Below are 18,830 nucleotides of genomic sequence, written 5' to 3'. Positions count from 1 at the left end.
AACGGCAGAACGTGCATTCTGTCTGAAGTGCACCCAGAACAAGTACCAAGAGAGACGATGTTCTGGGCCATGAAACAAGTTTCAGTAAATTTAAAAGGATTGAACTCTTACAAAAATGAGTTCTTTGACCAAAGGGGAATTAAACTAGAAGTCAGTAGTAGAAAGATATCAGGAAATCCTCAGATCCCTGGATTTTAAAAACTATTCTTCAAAAAAAAACATGGCTCAAAGAAGAAATCACAAAGGAAATTAGAAAATATTTTAAAATAAACAATCAAAGTACAGTGTATCGAGTTTGTGGGGTGCAGTAAAGCAGTGTTTGGAGGGAAATTAGTGTAGTTAAAAAATGTATCAGAGGGGACTTCCCTCATGGTGCAGTGGTTAAGATTCTGCCTGCCAATGCAGAAGGCATGGGATCAATCCCTGGTTCAAGAGGATCCCACGTACCACGGGGGTACTAAGCCCGTGTGCCACAACTAGCTAAAGCTTGGCGTGCCTACGGCCCATGCTCCAGCCAAGAGTTATCCCAGCTCACTGCAAGTAGGGAAGTGCACATGAGCAGTGAAGACCCAGCACAGCCAAAAATAATAAATTTTTTAAAAGGAAGTTTTCAAATCAGTTATCTAAGCATCTCCCTTAAGAAAATAGCAGGCAAGTTAAAAAAAAAAAAAAAAGACTGAAAAATTAAACACAAAGAAAGCAAAAGGAAAGAAATAATAAATATAAAAGTAAAAATCAATAAAATATAAACAGGAGAATAATAGAGAAAAACCAATGAAACCAAAAGCTGTTTTTTTGAGATAAATAAAATCAATAAACCTTTAGCTAAACATCTATTTCTGCTTTATTGACTGTGCCAAAGCCTTTGACTGCATGGATCACAATAAACTGTGGAAAATTCTGAAAGAGATGGGAATACCAGAGCACCTGACCTGCCTCTTGAGAAACCTGTGTGCAGGTCAGGAAGAAACAGTTAGAACTGAACATGGAACAACAGACTGGTTCCAAATAGGAAAAGGAGTACGTCAAGGCTGTATATTGTCACCCTGCTTATTTAACTTATATGCAGAGTACATCATGAGAAACACTGGGCTGGAGGAAGCACAAGCTGGAATCAAGATTGCCGGGAGAAATATCAATAACCTCAGATATGCAGATGACACCACCCTTATGGCAGAAAGTAAAGAGGAACTAAAGAGCCTCTTGATGAAAGTGAAAGAGGAGAATGAAAATGTTGGCTTAAAGCTCAACATTCAGAAAACTAAGATCATGGCATCTGGTCCCATCACTTCATGGCAGATAGATGGGGAAACAGTGGAAACAGTGACTGACTTTATTTTTCTGGGCTCCAAAATCATTGCAGATGGTGATTGCAGCCATGAAATTAAAAGACGCTTACTCCTTGGAAGGAAAGTTATGACCAACCTAGATAGCATATTAAAAAGCAGAGACATTACTTTGCCAACAAAGGTCCATCTAGTCAAGGCTACGGTTTTTCCAGTGGTCATGTATGGATGTGAGAGTTGGACTATAAAGAAAGCTGAGTGCCGAAGAATTGATGCTTTTGAACTGTGGTGTTGGAGAAGACTCTTGAGAGTCCCTTGGACTGCAAGGAGATCCAACCAGTCCATCCTAAAGGAGATCAGTCCTGGGTGTTCATTGGAAGGACTGATGTTGAAGTTGAAACTCCAATAATTTGGCCACCTGATGCGAAGAGCTGACTCATTGGAAAAGACCCTGATGCTGGGAAAGATTGAAGGAAGGAGGAGAAGGGGACGATGGAGGATGAGATTGTTGGATGGCATCACCAACTTGATGGACATGGGTTTGGGTGGATTCCAGGAGTTGGTGATGGACAGGGAGGCCTGGCGTGCTGTGGTTCATGGGGTCGCAAAGAGTCGGACATGACTGAGTGACTGAACTGAACTGAAACTAATAAAGGAAAAAGAAAGAGGACATAAATTACCAATATCAGGAATGAAAGAGGAATATCACTATAGAAATTGTAGGCTTTTATAAGGAGATATTATAAACATTTTATGCCAATAAGTTCAACTTAGGCAAAATGGATAAATTACTTGAAAGATGCAAACTACCAAATTATACAGAAATAAAGATAAGCTGAATAGCTACTTTATCCAGTAAAGATATCTAATTGGTAGTTTAAAACATTTCCACAAAGAGAATTCCAGGCCCAGATGGCTGGAATTATGAAACACATAATTAAAAACACTGGTAAATTATGAAACACATAAGGAAGAGATAATATAATTCTACACATTCTTTCAGAAAATAAAAAAAAGAATACTCTTCCAGCCCAGTGTGTGAGGCCAGCAATTACCCTAATACTAAAACCAAAGACGTAAGAAAACTACAGATCAGTATCTCTCATTAATGTAGATACAAGAATCATTACCTAAATATTGGCAAATTCAATTCAGCAATAAATAAAAAGGGTTATGCATTATGATCAAGTAGGACTTATCCCACAAATGCAATGTTGGCTTAACATTCAAAAGCTCATCAGTGTTATTCACCATATCAAAAGACCAAAAGGAAAAACAAACCATATGATCCTTTCAATGCAAGTAGGAAAAGCACTTGTCAGACTTCAACACCCATTCTTTACAATATGGAAATAAAAACAAAAATAAACAAATGGGACCTACTTAAACATAAAAGCCTTTGTACAACAAAGGAAACCATAAACAAGATGAAAAGACAGCTCTCAGAATGGGAAAAGATAATTGCAAATGAAGCAACTGACAAAGGATTAATCTCCAAAATGTACAAGCAGCTCATGCAGCTTAATATCAGAAAAACAAACAACCCAATCAAAAAATGGGCAGAGGACCTAAACAGACATTTCTCCAAAGAAGTCATACAGATGGCTCATAAATACATTAAAAAAATGCTCAACATCATTTATTATTAGAGAAATGCAAATCAGAACTACCATGAGGTATCACCTCACACTGGTCAAAATGGCCATCATCAAAAAAATCTATAAACAATGAATACTGAGAGGATGTGGACAAATGGAAACCCTCTTGAATAGTTGGTGGGAATGTTAATTGATAAACCCACAATGGAGAACAGTATGGAGATTTCTTTAAAAAACTAGGAATAAAACTACTGTATGACCCAGCAATCCCACTGCTGGACATATACCCTGAAAAAACCACAATTCTAAAAGACACATGTACCCCACTGTTCAGTTCAGTTCAGTCCAGTCGCTCAGTCATGTCTAACTCTTTGCGACCCCATGAACCACAGCACGCCAGGCCTCCCTGTCCATCACCAACTCCCGGAGTCCACCCAAACCCATGTCCATCAAGCCGGTGATGCCATCCAACAATCGCATCCTCCATCATCCCCTTCTCCTCCTGCCCTCAATCTTTCCCAGCATCAGGGTCTTTTCCAATGAGTCAGCTCTTCGCATCAGGTGACCAAAGTTTTGGAGTTTCAGCTTCAACACCAGTCCTTCCAATGAACACCCAGGACTGATCTCCTTTAGGATGGACTGGTTGGATCTCCTTGCAGTCCAAGGGACTCTCAAGAGTCTTCTCCAACACCACAGTTCACCAACTCTCACATCCATACATGACCACTGGAAAAACCGTAGCCTTGACTAGATGGACCTTTGTTGGCAAAGTAATGTCTCTGCTTTTTAATATGCTGTCTAGGTTGGTCATAACTTTCCTTCCAAGGAGTAAGCGTCCTTTAATTTCATGGCTGCAGTCACCATCTGCAATGATTTTGGAGCCCAGAAAAATAAAGTCAGCCACTGTTTCCACTGTTTCCCCATCTATCTGCCATGAAGTGATGGGACCAGATGCCATGATCTTAGTTTTCTGAATGTTGAGCTTTAAGCCAACTTTTTCACTCCCCTCTTTCACTTTCATCAAGAGGCTCTTTAGTTCTTCCTCACTTTCTGCCATAAGGGTGGTGTCATCTGCATATCTGAGGTTATTGATATTTCTCCCGGCAATCTTGATTCCAGCTTGTGCTTCCTCCAGGCCCAGTGTTCACTGCAGCACTATTTACAATAGCCAGGACATGAAAGCAACCTAGATGTCCATCAACAAATGAATGGATAAAGAAGTTGTGGTACATACATACAATGGAATATTACTCAGCCATAACATGGGACAAATTTGAGTCAGCTCTAGTGAGGTGGATGTAACTAGATCCTGTCATACAGAATAAAGTAAGTCAAAAAGAGAAAAAAAATCATATATTAATGCTTATATGTGGAATCTAGAAAAAATGGTACTGATGAACCTATTTGAGGGCAGCAATAGAGACACAAACATAGAGAACAGACTTGTGGACATAGCAGGGGAAAGAGAGGGTGGCACATACTGAGAGGGTAGCATTGACATGTAGACATTACCGCATGTAAAAAGGTGCCATGCTGTGCTTAGGTGCTCAGTCGTGTCCGACTCTTTGCCACCCCATGGATTGTAGCCTGCCAGGCTCCACTGTCCTTGGGGATTCTCCAGGCAGGAGTACTGGAGTGGAAATTTGCCATATGAAGCAGGGAGCTCAACATGGTGCTCTGTGGCAATCAACCTAGAAGGGTGGGATGGGGTGGGATGGGGGCGTGGGAGAGAGGCTCAGGAGGGAAGGGACGTATGTATACTATGGCTGATTTATGTTGATGTAAGACAGAAACCAACACAGCATTGTAAAGCAATTATCCTCCAATTAAAGATTTTAAAACATGAATAAAAAGACAATAGTATGGTGCAAATGCAAGGGAAAAAACACAGAAACTAGAAGTTTCCTTAGCCTGATAAAAGAAAACCTATAGCTAACATCACACTTAATGGTAAAAAGCTAAATTATTGTTCCCTAAGGTCAGGGAACAGTCAAGGATTGCCACTTCTCTGGAGCATTTTACTGAAATTACGGAAATTGCTAGTGAATACAGTGAGGCAATTAAAAAGAAATTAGGGGGATTCAAATTGAAAAGAAAGAAGTAAAATTGTCTTTATTCATAAGACTACATGATTGTCTTCATAGAAAATCCTAGAAAAAAAATCTATTAGAATAAATAAATGAATTTAGCAGTCTTTGGTGCAGTTTTATTTCTGTATATTAGCAGTAAACATGGAGAAGGCACTGGCACCCCACTCCAGTACTCTTGCCTGGAAAATCCCATGGACGGAGGAGCCTGGTAGGCTGCAGTCCATGGGGTCGCTAAGAGTCGGACACCACTGAGCGACTTCACTTTCACTTTTCACTTTCATGCATTGGAGAAGGAAATGGCAACCCACTCCAGTGTTCTTGCCTGGAGAATCCCAGGGACGGGGGAGCCTGGTGGGCTGCCGTCTATGGGGTCGCACAGAGTCGGACACGACTGAAGCAACTTAGCAGCAGCAATAAAAAAAAAAAATTGAAACAAAAACAATGCCATTTTGAAAAAATAAAAAATATTAAATATTTAGAAATAAAATTTTTAAAATTTGTATAAGACCTATATAAAACTATAAAATATAAAACATTGAGAGAAATTAAAGAAGACTAAATAAATGAATTGCTGGTAATGGTAATAATAAAATAAATGAAGAGTTTACTGTACTCAAGGATCAGGAAATACTGTGTAAGATGTCAAGTTCTCCCTACATCAATCTATCTTCAGCAGAATCCGAGTAAAATTTTTATCAGGCTTCTTTTTGTTGGTACATATTGACAAGTTAATACTAAAATTGCTATGGAAATGCAAATTATATCCAAAATAATTTTTTATCAAGAAAAATTAAGTTGGAGGATTTTATCCTACCTGATTTTGAAACTTATTACAAACTTGTATTAATCAAGACAACATGGGGGATTCCCTGGTGGTCCAGTGGTTAAGATTTAGCACTTTCTCTTCAGTAGCCAGGGTTCAAACCCTGGTTGGGGAACTAAGATCCCACAAACCAGAGTGTGGCCTAAAAACAAGGAAAAGAAAAAAAAAACAAAAACCAGTAAGTGTGGTATTGGCATAAGAGTGAATGTATAGGACTTCCTATATACCCAGTAGAACCAGAAGCATAGATCCACGAAAGAACTTTGATTAAAATGTTCATAGTCTATAATAGTTCCCAAATGCACCCCAGCTGAGGAATGGGTAAACCAATTGTGTTATATCCATACAATGAATTACTCACCAACAACAAAGGAAGAAACTACAGCCTTCTGATACATGCAGGGTCATGGATGAATCTCAGAAGCATTGGAGCTCTCTGATAGATTTTTAATATATTCTCAAAATAGATTTTTAGCATATTCGCAAATAGTAGAAATTTACTGTAATCACCCAGTGAATGAAGTGGATGATAAAGTTGAACTTTTACTGTTTGGGTCAGTGCAATGTGACTATAATATGCTGAGATATGTATTCTGGTGACCCCAACGGACTCTGAGAAAACTTCAGATAACTAGTTCTGAAAGTGACATCCTTAGTAGCTATATCATTGGAATCAACTTAAAGCCTTTTAAGTTCATTACTTTGAAGGATATAAATGTTTTGAGAATTCTCTGTTTTTTCCCCTCACAAAGATAATTGAGCTTAATTTTTCCTTTTAAAACACTCTTTTTTCTCAACAGTCACATTCATAAATAGCCAATAATGTATGATTTCATTTTCGGATAAAGAACCAAGGTCAGAAATCCAGGGAACCAGCCCAGTGGCTGCAAAGCCTACCTCATCATTGACTCATGATGACCAACAGCCCAGCAGCTCCACAGGGAAAAGGCTAAGAAATCATTTTGTAGTAATTAGAGCTGTCTCAAATTGACATGGGCTACCTTGGGGAAAGTGAGCTTCCCCACACTCAAGTGGCCACTGCAGACTCCATTGGCAGGAACATAGGGGGGAAGTTTCAAGCAGCAGATGAGGTGTCAGGCTGATGGGAGCACTCTGTGGTTATGTGGCTGGAGCCGGGCTCCCCAGATGGACCATGGCTGAAAGTGTCCTGAACCTTGCCAGGGAGACGTCTTCCAGCTTGGGATCTTGTGGGTATTTAGATGTCGCCTTCTGCAACAGACATATTATTTGAATTTAATTTTCAGGATGACAATTCCCTAACCTGTTTTAAAGATGTTGTAGAGTGTCTCCAGCACTGTTCTGAAAGATGCCATCCTGTGTGGGTTGAAAACAGTCCCAAAGATCATTTGCAATCAAGCAAATGTGCACATTTCTGTTTGCTTCAGTGCCACTCAAGACCACTTCCTGACTCGCCCAGTTTCCTGAAAAATTACTGATGAATTTAATTTGCCCTCATTATTGGTTTACTTGAATTTTTTAGATATCAAAGTCCAGTCCTGTACCTTGAACATGATTCTTTTTCCAGAAGCAAGCACCTCATGGCTTGAAATAATATATTCAGTACTTAAAATCGCTGACATAGTCTTCCAAATAGCCTGGCAGAAGAGAAGCAGGCCCCAGATGGTCGAGTTTGGCAGTGTCTGGGCCACTGCATTCAGAACATCATCTTTAGAACGCCATCTTTAAAGTAGATGAAGATTTATTTCATAGTCAAACTGGGAATGTGAAACTTGTATTTTGGAATGGGGTGTATTATGTGCCTCCCTCTTCAGATGTTGAGAGAGCATGAACACAGATGCTCTTCACTTAGATTAATCCCTGTCATAGTCTTTACACTTATCCATTTATTAAATATTTAGTGAGCACCTCTGTGCATCAGACTATGGGAGGTGCCATGAAGGAAACAGATACAAACAAAGCCTTAGCCTCAGAGAAGTCAAAATATATTTGGGGCAGGCAAAATGGAAAAGTAAGCAACTACAAGAGTGTCTGAAACATGGCAGTTGTGGGGGTTGGGGAACAGGGACCATGAAAGTCAGGGCAGGAGAGGATATTGCGTTTGAGTTATTTAAGGGAAGAGCGGTTTTGATGAGCCACGTATGCAGTCCCAAGGAAGGGACAGGCATGTTCTATTACGCAGAAATGTCAAGGAGAATGAGAAGCAATTACTTTGGTGATCAGGACATTGCTGCTGACCTTCAAGAATAGGAGTTTCAGGAGAGGATGGTATTAGAAGGCACACTGTAGTGGGTCACAGGCAGATGCATTTAAGGAAAGGGAGGGTCAGTCATTCATTGGAGATGTTTGATTGCGAAGTGAGCGAAAGTGCAGTGAAGGCAGTGAGAATTTTTGGTATTTTTGTAGAAGGAGAAAAGTGTTGAAGCTGGAGGCTAGTGGGTTGCTGAAGGGAAGAGGTTAAATATTTTTGAAGAATAATTACATTGTAAGATCCCAGAGAAGATAGCATTAATAAAAAGAAAGAACCACTGGACAATTGATAGCATTTTTGATAGGGAAATGAACTGGCATAAACTGTATTTTTGCATTCTGTGTTTAAAAAAAAATTACATTAGGAAACTCAAATATCATTATTGATTAGTAATCCAAGTAAGAAGTTGGGGAGGAGGAAGGATGAAAAGTAGTTCCATATTTAGAATCTTGTTCTTTAAGGAACGTTAATGTATATCTTCTGGTAATAGTTTAGTGGGATTATTCCTTAGCTTTGCAGTGGAACGCCAAGGAATACAAACTGAAGATAGGAGTTTGGGGGAACTTACTCCTCTCATGTATCAGGGCTTGTCATGCTGATCAGCCTTTTACATCATTGATTGTTGAATGAGGTTGGGAAGAAAGGAGAGGCAGGTAATACCTGTAGATAGGTGGAACTTACGACTTCTGTGAAGCTTACTTGACTCCAGTACAGACATTTTCAGGGAGCTCTGTCCTTCAGGAATGAGTGCAGTTTTTTTTTTATTTAAATAACATATAGTTGATTTACAATGTTGTGTTAATTTCTGCTGTATAGCAAAGTGACTCAGTTATACATATATATTCTTTTTCATATTCTTTTCCATTATGGTTTATCACAGGATATTGAATATAGTTCCCTGTGCTATAGAGTAGGACCTTGTTGTTTATCCATCTTCTATATAATTGTCTGCATCTGCTAATCCCTAACACAGCTGAGAGACTGAGCACATACACAATCCCAAACTCCCAATTTTTCCCTCCCCCCAACCCCATCCTTGGAAACCACACGTCTGTTCTCTGTATATGTCAGCCTGTTTTTCTTTCATAGGTATGTTCATTTGTGTCATATTTTAGATTCCACATATAAGTGACATCATATGGTATTTGTCTTTGTCTGACTTAGTATGATCGTCTCTAGGCCCACCCATATTGCTGCAAAGGCATTTTTTTACAACAAGTTAATATTCCATTGTATATGTAAATACACACACACACACACATATATCTTCTTTATCCATTCATCTGTCAATGGACATTTAGGTTGTGCAGGTTTAATCACCCCTCATGATAGCCACTGTGAAAGATTTCCTGGGGCTGGCCAAAATGCTGAGAAATTTTGTGTGTGTGCTGTTTGTGATGACTAAACCTCTAGCATGTGTGTCCAGTTATATGACCTCTTTGCTGCTTGAGATCACCATGAACGTCTCTTACTCCTTCAGAATTAAATGTGTCATTCAGAGGGAGTTTTCTCCCAAGGACCTCACAGGTATGGCCCTTGTCTTCCTCAGACACAGGTGTGTTTGCCGTGGTGAACAGCCATTCCTTGTCCCTGCTAGGAAAGCTGACCATCAGCGCTGCCTTCAACATTGTATATATCTACACCTCGGAGCTATACCCCACAGTCATCAGGTATGCCTTGCACTCAGCCTCCTCCTTCCCATTTCCTGCATTTTGTTGTAGATTTTTGCATTGACAGAGGCGTGGTCCTCACTTCTAGAGCACAGCCAGTGTGGGCCAGCAGCAACACAGTAAGCAATCATGAACCCAGGGCCTGTGGAGCCTCAGTCTTGCCCTATTAGCTGAGGAAAATGTTGCTTTATCTTTGGCTGAATCCCCTGTCCATCTTGTGAGAGAATGACTCTGCACTAAGGGTATCCCATCGCCCAAATGGTGCTCGTAAGTTGCTTTTATTTCAGTCACTTGAGTTACTCAGACACCCCTCCCTCCTGTGTCAGACACACAGTGGACCAGAGAACAAGGTCCCTGTTAGCATAGAGTCTGTATTTCGGCACAAAATATACATGTTTCAAAAAAGATAATCCTTTATAGTTATAAGTGAACATTATACTTACATGTTAAAAGTAATTTTTAATGAGAAGGACGTGCTTATATCAAAAATAACATATTCAAAAACAAACCGAGAAAAGCCTCAACATATTTCTTTCCAAGTTTCCCCTCATAAAATAAGTTTGGAAACAAGAAACCAAACCTAATTTGAAGGGAAGAGATGCAGCTTAGTCTTTGCAGAACTGGCTCTGTGTGCTGGGTCTTGGTTCCCCATTTAGCATTTTCCCAGTCTTTTTTGAGGATCATTCCAAATGGATCCTTCTGTTTCATTCATCCATGCAAGAAGCCCAATGGTTCTGTCTATCTTTTTCCCAGTAAGAGATCAGATCGTCCGCAATTGGCTTGTCATTCGCTGGTTATTCCCAGAAACTGCTTTCTCTGGCTATTGCCTATAAAACTAGGATGGCCATTTGGTTCTAAACTGGGACACTTTTTAGAGTGAAAGTGGACTTGTTAACAATTCAGCTGGGATAACAGGGTGCTGTATGATCACGCTACTTATAATCATTATCCTTTTCATTTCCTCCCCTCTCCTTGATACCCACACTCCCAAAAAGGTAACCAAGGTGTTCTTGGTTTCCTGAGAACATATGTTCAGCCAATTCCTATTTATATGCCTGATCCTTCTGTAGCTAATTAGTTGAGTTTAAAAGAATGGACAGACTTTTTCAGACCATAAAGCCCTGGCTTTTCTTTGACTATTTGAACTAATAGGAGACCTAAAACATGAGAACATTTAACAAGAAATATTCACATGCTTACTTTTTCACCAGCCTCTATAGCTGCACTGTCCAATCTTGCATGTGGCTATGTAAGTTTAAATTAATTAAAAGTTCGGTTCCTCATTTTTACTCACATTGAGCATCAAGTAGCTGCATGTGTCTGGGGGCTTCCATGTTGGACAGGGAACTTACAGGACATTTTCAGCATCGTAGAAAGTTCTAATGGGCAGTATTGCTTATAGTATCCTGTACTTCCAGCTTGGCATTTGTTATTCTGAGCCCACTATCTCTTAGAGCCTTAAAACTGTCCCCCTAGAACTTACTGATTTTTCTTTTTTTCTTATACCTTCCAGGAATGTTGGGCTTGGAACTTGCTCCATGTTCTCCCGAGTTGGTGGGATCATTGCTCCCTTCATCCCCTCACTGGTTGGTTTGTACCCCCTAGTTTTGTTTTTCTTGATTCTCTGCTTTGTCAATGTTTGTGCTCTTGAGTAGAAAGAGGCAGCAGACAGCTGCCATTGAAGATCAGCCTGATGCAGATGTGAACCCTGTGCCTTTTAGATTAAGGGTCTGTCAGTGCAGATGGACCCTTCCCAGGGATTGACTGTGTTCATTGCAGTCAGCTGATGCCAGCCTGAACCTTCCTGTCCCTATTTGTAAGTTAGCAGATTAGCAAGCATTTCCTAAGTTTCTGTTGTGTGCTGGGCTCTGTGCTAAGCCTCTTACATACATCATCTCATGCAGTCTTCACCATAACCTTATGTGCTAGGCATTGGTACCCTGTATTAAATAATGAGGACAACACAGCATACCACTTGGAAAAGCAGGTTACAAGAGAAATGTGTGAAAGGGAGATATGAATAGTGTAAATTCCATCCCATCTTCAAATGTGCATGTTCTGCGAAAGATCCCATGGAGCCCCCCGGGCACGTCTCTGTTGGTCTCCTCTAGGACTTTCCCAGCCAAGACTTGCGGAAACGTGACTAGGTTTGACGTGAGGCTGTGAGCCTGTTCTACAGACAGCCACTCATCACTCAGGCTATGATTCACCCTAGATGCCATCACTCACCCTACGATTCATTCACGATGCCCTAGAATAGGATGTTTCTGAAGTGCCATTGTGGCCTTTTCTTTTCTTGAGGAAGCAGGATACACTTCCTTTTAATGAGTATCTCTGTCACTGAGTCAGAGCTCTCTCTGCTTGCTGAGTGACAGGCCGATTAACCACTAATGTCTCAATAGAACCATCTTGTCAGGGTCTGAATGCTAGGTTCTTTCATGGAACACAGAGTCGGGGGAGACGAAGAAATAAAATAAAAAGGCCATTAATCTTGCAAATATCTCCCAGAATGGCCAGCCTGGAGATGGGATGTGCTAATCTCTTCTTCCTTGCAGCAGTTCACAGGTGGGCAGGGTCAGATTATCTTTCTGTGAGTTGAGTGAAGGCATTTTCACCCTCGAGCAAGGTTCTTTGTGTGCTGCATGCATGCCAAGTCGCTTCAGTCCTGTCTGACTCTTTGCAACCCTGTGGACTGTAGCCCGCCAGGCTTCTCTGTCCTTAGATTTCTCCAGGCAAGAACACTGGAGTGAGTAGCCATTTCCTTCTCCAGGGGATCTCCCTGACTCAGGGATTGAACCTGTGTCTCTTACATCTCCTGCATTGGCAGGCAGGTTCCTTAAGGCTAGCGCCACCTGAGAAGCCCAAGGTTCTCAGGCCATTATGTATGATTACAATGACAAAAGCAATGAAAAGCAAGTCAAAGAAACAGATCCAACATGAAGTAAGAATTAAGTCTTCCCTGAAACATCTCTCCATGTTTCACACTCAATTTTAGATCACAAGACCCTTCTTACGGGTCTTACTAGTTCCATTCTGCAAAATGTGTCCAACATTAGGTGTTTATCATTAAAGACGCCCAATTTTGGATGGCTGTCCTAGAATGTTATAAAACCCAACATGGTGTTTCCCCTGAGTCCCGCTAAGTTGAGAAGAGGCGAGTGTTCCCCTTGGTTCAGTCACTCATGTTAGCATGCAGAGGGCTGGAGTCCCCCTCTTCTCCTCCCCATGCCTCCCTCTCCTCCCGCATTATGTCATCACCTTTGAAAAATCAGGAAAAGATGACCAGAGCAGACATTCTAACTAGCCACAGAATTTGGAAGCCCAAACCAGAGATGACAAAACTAGGTGGTTCCCATGCAGGAATTCAGGAATGATAATCAGTTCAGGATGATAATCAGTTCCTGGCGCCAAGTCCTGCAAGGAGCATGATGTTATCTTTGAAATGATATGTTTGTATATAAATTTTCCTGAGAATGTCTTTTGGATCAGCCTGCTAGCATATCGAAACCATCTGCGTAGGTTTCTCTAGGCTTTTCTCTTCCTTTTCAGGGTGTTCAGTTCAGTTCAGACTCTCAGTCGTGTCCAACTCTTTGCGACCCCATGGACTGCAGCATGCCAGGCTTCCCTGTCCATCCCCAACTCCCGGAGTTTACTCAAACTCTTGTCCATTGAACAGCAGGGAGATCCAACCAGTCCATCCTAAAGGAAATCAGTCCTGAATATTTAAGGGTGTTTACACCTTTGACCCCTGAGCCTCTCAGTTCTGGTGCTTAGGGAATCAGCACTCGTGTATGAGACTGTTTGGCCAGTTCCAGGGTTGGGAACTTTAAAAGTTCATTTGCAGTGTTGCCTGCACGTGGAGATCCCCGTGTCACAGGCCACTCGACTGAAGTGGAAGCTGAGTGTCTGGCTCAGCATGCGCCCTGGCCATGTGTCTGCATTGCCCCCACCCCACACCCCCCACCCTGAGCATAAGACCCTCTGCTGCTTCTGCTGGACACCAGAAGTCCTTTTTGTCTGCCCGGTTGCGTCTCTGTGCCTGAGGACTGGCTCTAGTTTCCCCCGGTAATTCTCTGTGGGAAGAGGAGGGCTGCGTGGTATATTCTAGTGGGAAAGCAGGGCCTGGACAGTAAACGGGGCAGGTCCTCAGTCATGAGACTGCTGATGTCATCTGCTAGGAAACTAACACTGAGTTTTTGTTTGTTTTCATTCCACTCCCTGCCCCCATAGAAGTATGTGCAATGGTCTTTACCCTTCATTGTCTTTGGAGCCACAGGGCTGACCTCAGGCCTCCTGAGTTTATTATTGCCAGAAACCCTTAACAGCCCATTGCTGGAGACATTTTCTGACCTTCAGGTATACTCATATCGGAGGCTAGGGGAGGAAGCATTATCTTTGCAGACCTTGGATCCCCCTCAGGTATGACACAATTGTTCTAAATCATTCTGGTTTACTACATGATGACAGTTTTGGGGGGAATAAAAAGAAAGAATGTCTGGTTAGAGTAATGTGTGTGTGCTCAGTCACACAGACTTTGCAGCTCCACGGCTGTAGCCCTCCAGGCTCCTCTGTTTCTCAGGCAAGAATACTGGGATTTCTCAGGCAAGAATACTGGAGTTGGTTGCCATTTCCTTCTCCAGGGGATTTTCCCAACCCAGGGATCCAAGCTGCATCTCCTACATTGGCAGGCGAATTCTTTACCACTGAGCCACCTGGAAAGCCACCTGGTTAGGGTAATGGAACTGAGCAAAAATGCTGGAAAACAAAGGTGGAATCTAATTGCAGCTGATTTTCGGGGAAATAAAGATGATTCATTAGCTTTCTTAGAACACTTTAGGGACTAATTCTTAGGGGAATAAGTGTCATCAGAGTACCTTTGTCAGTTGAATGCTAGACAGTAATTTGTTTTAGAAATGTCATGACACCATTTCCCTGCCCTTTTCTTCTCTCCTGCTTTAGTCTGTGGACAAGGAGAGCCCTTTAGGGAGCGAGAGTGACGAAGAGGAAGAGTTTTATGATGCAGATGAAGAGACTCAGATGATCAAGTGAGGAACCCTCAGGTTCCTCCTCAGAAGCAGAGGATCATTTTCTGTGCCTCTGTTGAAGGCAGGTGCTCCTGGGAAATTGCAGAGAGCTGTGGAAAGAAAGGCTTGAACAAACAGAAGGTACTCTGTATGGCCTGATGTTTTATAGGCAGCAAGGAAGTTGGAGAAGAGATTTCCATGAACCGGACATCACTGCCTTGAGTAAAAAGCTATTATTACTTGCCTACAATTGAGGTATAGTGCAGAATCATGACCTTTGGCCAGATTGCTCAATTCTGCATGCCAGAGTGGTAAGCTCAGTTGTTTCTAGAAGTTTGATTACGTTGCCTTTCAACTTCATTGTGACCTAAAGGCAAATATGTAAAATTTCTTCTCACCATTAAGATGGAATCTGTGTACCAGAGTTGACATCTGCCCCTCTAGCGGTTGCTCCTCACTAGGAATCTTTGGAGGCAAGTTGATGTTAGCATTGCATTCATTTTTGTGCCAGAAGAAAAGCATTGAGAAATCATTTGTATGACCTGAGGCCCTCCAGCTTCAGCCCAGGAGATGAAATCTGGGCCCTCAGCTTGGTCCCTGGTCCAGTGATTGGTTCCAGCTCCTTGTGTTAGTCTGACAGATGACCCACTAGAAAAATCCAGCTGCACCAAAGTAACTTCAGAGTCCGAGGTGTGGCTGCACCCCCTCCAAACCCCCAGCAGCTCCCTCTGATACTCAAATTTCCATCTCAGATTCTAGTACCAGCAAAACTTCCAGACATGCCCAGTAAATGATGACATTTTATAAAGGGGAAGGGCAGTTAAAAAGTGACATGTCGAGCCCTTCTTTTGAGCCCTTGGATGCTTAAAGGGGAGAAAAAAGATGTTGTTTTTAATAAGGAAGAAAAGAAAATTATCTTTCACAATGTTATGTTTGTTTTGTCTTTAGTGTTGTGCAAGGAGGGACTTGGGCAACCTTTAAGGGCTTGAACTCCTTTAGTCCTAGGTCAGCCCCAGCCTGTTGAGTTTAGCTAGAATGGAAGTCACAGGAATTTCCTAGGAAATGTTGGTTTTCATTAAGTACTACCAGCTTTCAAATAAAATCTGTCATACTCTGTTTCCTTAAATCATGTGCTGGAAGTGTTTCCTGTGAAACTCGAGTGTTATGTCAAAAAGAAGTGTTATCTTGGAGTCAACAAGCTTGGACAGCGTTGCTTTAGGTCAGTTTCCCAACTGGGACCGTTTCTGTGTTTTCAGAATTTCCATTTCTGCTAATCTCTTGGAGAAAAAGAAATTTCATTAGAAATAGAAGTCATCACTGTGTCTGTTTCTGGAAATCTTGGAGGACTCACCTCGAATTGGCTCCAACCCTCTCCTGTCTTCTTCCATTTACCTCTTGGTTTGTACTCTACTAGCCTGAACCTATGTATTTGTTAAAGTGTTTTATATCCTTTATGCCCTTATGTATGGGGTTCTTTATAAATAATAAGCATCTCTACTGCTGTTTATTTCTCTCCGCTGTGCCCAGAACACAACATGTATTGCTGTTTCCAGCCGTCAAGGAAGTTGTAGAACTCCTGTAGTATCGTTTTTGTCCATCACAGGCAAACCTGACCCAAAGCCCCAAGCTGTGGAATCTTGGCATCTTTCTCTGGGAGATGGAGACCCTGCCCACCGTCAAGAGAAGAAGAAAGGAAGAACTTACAAGGACACTTCGAAGCTCTTTGTTGTGAAGTTAAACGTAAAACAACAAGCTAACATGTAGGTGATTCTTGGCTGGTTGTCAGCCTCTTTGCATTATAAGAGTAATAACCCCATTATCAAAAAATGTGGAAATTAGAAGTTAAAAAAATGTATTACTCATAGACTCAATACCCAGAGACAGCCGGTGCTGTGGCTTTGTTCTCTTTGAAGACTAACTGGTAATCCATCTTTTTTGTTGGCACTGGGGTTCCCTCTGCCTCTGACTAGATAAATAAGGACTCCATTAGTTCTGTCCCTGGGTATTCTCTTCTTCCAACTCTAGGATAGAAGAAGGTGGGAAGGAAATACAGTTTGAATACATGTTGCTAAGGCTGGACTACCAGCTGCTCATGTCAGATGTGTCGCTAAATTTCTTTGGTGTTTCTTTCTTGATGGTCTTTTGGCAAAGTTTAATAATTTGCCTTTTGTAAAAACAAATTTTGTTTCCTTTTGCTGTTAACTGTGGAAAAATAGTGATTGTGGAGATTGTGCACATGAGTACATTTGTGTTGATTAAATTATTGGAAAACTCTTAATTTATAGGTAACATATGTTGTTTGCTCAGATGATGTGTAAAAGGTTTTCTTTTAAATGTCTTTATTGTATTCAAAAGTAAATTTCTTTTCTCCAAAAAAGCAACAAGAAAAATGTAAGACACATGAGAAATCCCAGGGCTTCCAGGATCTAAGGTCTTATCAACAGCTTGTCCAGAACTTAAGCACCACACAGATGTCTTGAAAGAAACTGTGCTATAGTTTTTTGATCAGTGAATTAAAAACCACTGCCCATTGAAAATGCAGTATTTGTCATTTGGCTGATTTCAAGTGATAACAGACATTCTTTAGTATCTAAAAATAAAGAAATAAACACAAATACAATAAGTAAGAAGCAAATAAATTTTCCTGGGACACTGCCCAAGTAATTGTGATCTGGACAAGTATTTTTGTAGAGGTCAAACTGATAAAGATACTTCTCATAGATTTATATTCTTAACAAAAACATTGCAATAATTCTCTCTACTAAACCAGAATTAAAATGCAGCTTTCTAATAGAAGTGACTCCTCCATTACAATTTTTTATTAGATCATTAATTCTTAAATTGGATATCTAGAAAGGATTTTTTTTTTTTTCAGTAAATAAAATGCAGCTTTTTTGGCTTCTTGTGAATATGATAGAGAATTGTAAAACATAGGCTTTTTCTTTTGTTCTTACAGAATATGTCAGAGTGTATACAGTAGCATCTTTGACAAATTGAGCAAATATAGAATATGTTAGAAACTATGGGTGGTGTGTGGGACAGGGGCTGTAGCATGTTTAGGGAGTTGGTGGATGCAGAAGATAACTATAAAAATATATCTAGAGGGAGAAAAATGCAAAGATAGGGCATGGTTAGAAAATTTATCTGTGTAGTATATTAGAGGGAAAGACCTTATGGTTATTTCAGTGGATGTGCTTAGTTGCTCAGTTTTGTCCGACTCTTTGCAACCCCATGGACTGAAGCCCGCCAGGCTCCTCTGTCCATGGGATTCTCCAGGCACGAATACTGGAGTGGGTTGCCATGTCCTCCTCCAGGGAATTTTCCCATCCCAGGGATTGAACCCAGGTCTCTCACATTGCAGGCAGATTCCTTACCATCTGAGCCACCAGGGAAGCCCATCTCAATAGATACATGAAGATTACCTGACAAAATTCAACACCTATTTAAAATAAAAGCTACTAGCAGACAAGTAATAAAAGGGAACTTCCTTCACAGGATAAGGGGTATTGTAGTACATAAGGTTAATTGGGACATAAGATCTTGTCACTTTCCCAGAACTTTGGCCTTCAGACTTTATTGATAATGACCACAATAAGAAATGGATTCTTTCTCGTCCTTCTTCTTCCGCCTCTTTCTAATCTCTGTTTCTATTTCTTTCTTCTTGCCTTACAAATACCTACTAGATGAAAATGTTTAAAATTTTAAAATATGTATATAAAACTTTCATGAAACATGTTTGTTCTTAAGATAGCTTATATTCTGTCCCATTTTGTTTTTTAAAATGCCATTTGTGATCCACTAAACCAATGTCATGACCTACTAGAATATAAAAATCCATGGTTCTTCTCTGTCTTCTTGTCCTGCAGAGGCTTTAAAGCTAAGATGTACATTTCCCAAACACCCTTTGCAGCTAGGCTTCTAGGTGCAATGAAGTTTCCGTCACTCAGATTCAGATGGAATTGGGAATGTGGGAGTGGGGTGGAGACCGTACTTGTGGTGGATCATTTTTTCCTACTGGGGTCTACAAAGATGGAGGCATTTGGTTTTGCTGAGGCAGTTTCAGCAGAGATGTTGACAGTCAGGGGCAACACATATTAGAACCTTAATAA

At 41.0% G+C, this 18,830-nt stretch overlaps 1 protein-coding gene across 8 annotated transcripts in view; it reads left to right on the top strand.

The window, feature by feature from the left end:
- Positions 1 to 17,262, top strand: part of SLC22A15 (solute carrier family 22 member 15) — a 98,405-nt gene extending 81,143 nt beyond the window's left edge. For 3 of the 8 annotated variants that reach the window (XM_061121069.1, XM_061121071.1, XM_061121072.1), the window contains 4 exons: positions 9,577 to 9,697; positions 11,211 to 11,283; positions 13,928 to 14,116; positions 14,657 to 17,262. In XM_061121069.1, the coding sequence (XP_060977052.1) occupies positions 9,577 to 9,697; positions 11,211 to 11,283; positions 13,928 to 14,116; positions 14,657 to 14,746 (473 nt within the window). In that variant the 3' untranslated portion in view covers positions 14,747 to 17,262. Of the gene's footprint in view, positions 1 to 9,576; positions 9,698 to 11,210; positions 11,288 to 13,927; positions 14,117 to 14,656 lie in introns of all 8 variants that reach the window. The other 5 variants (XR_009689050.1, XR_009689051.1, XR_009689052.1 and 2 more) reach the window with 5 other exon arrangements.
- The last annotated feature ends 1,568 nt before the right edge of the window (positions 17,263 to 18,830 follow it).

Source organism: Dama dama, chromosome 20, assembly GCF_033118175.1.
Source record: "Dama dama isolate Ldn47 chromosome 20, ASM3311817v1, whole genome shotgun sequence".
NCBI classification, from domain to species: Eukaryota; Metazoa; Chordata; class Mammalia; order Artiodactyla; family Cervidae; genus Dama; species Dama dama.
The sequence above is the reverse complement of the archived record's forward strand: the minus strand, read 5'-3'. Positions and strand labels throughout refer to the sequence as shown.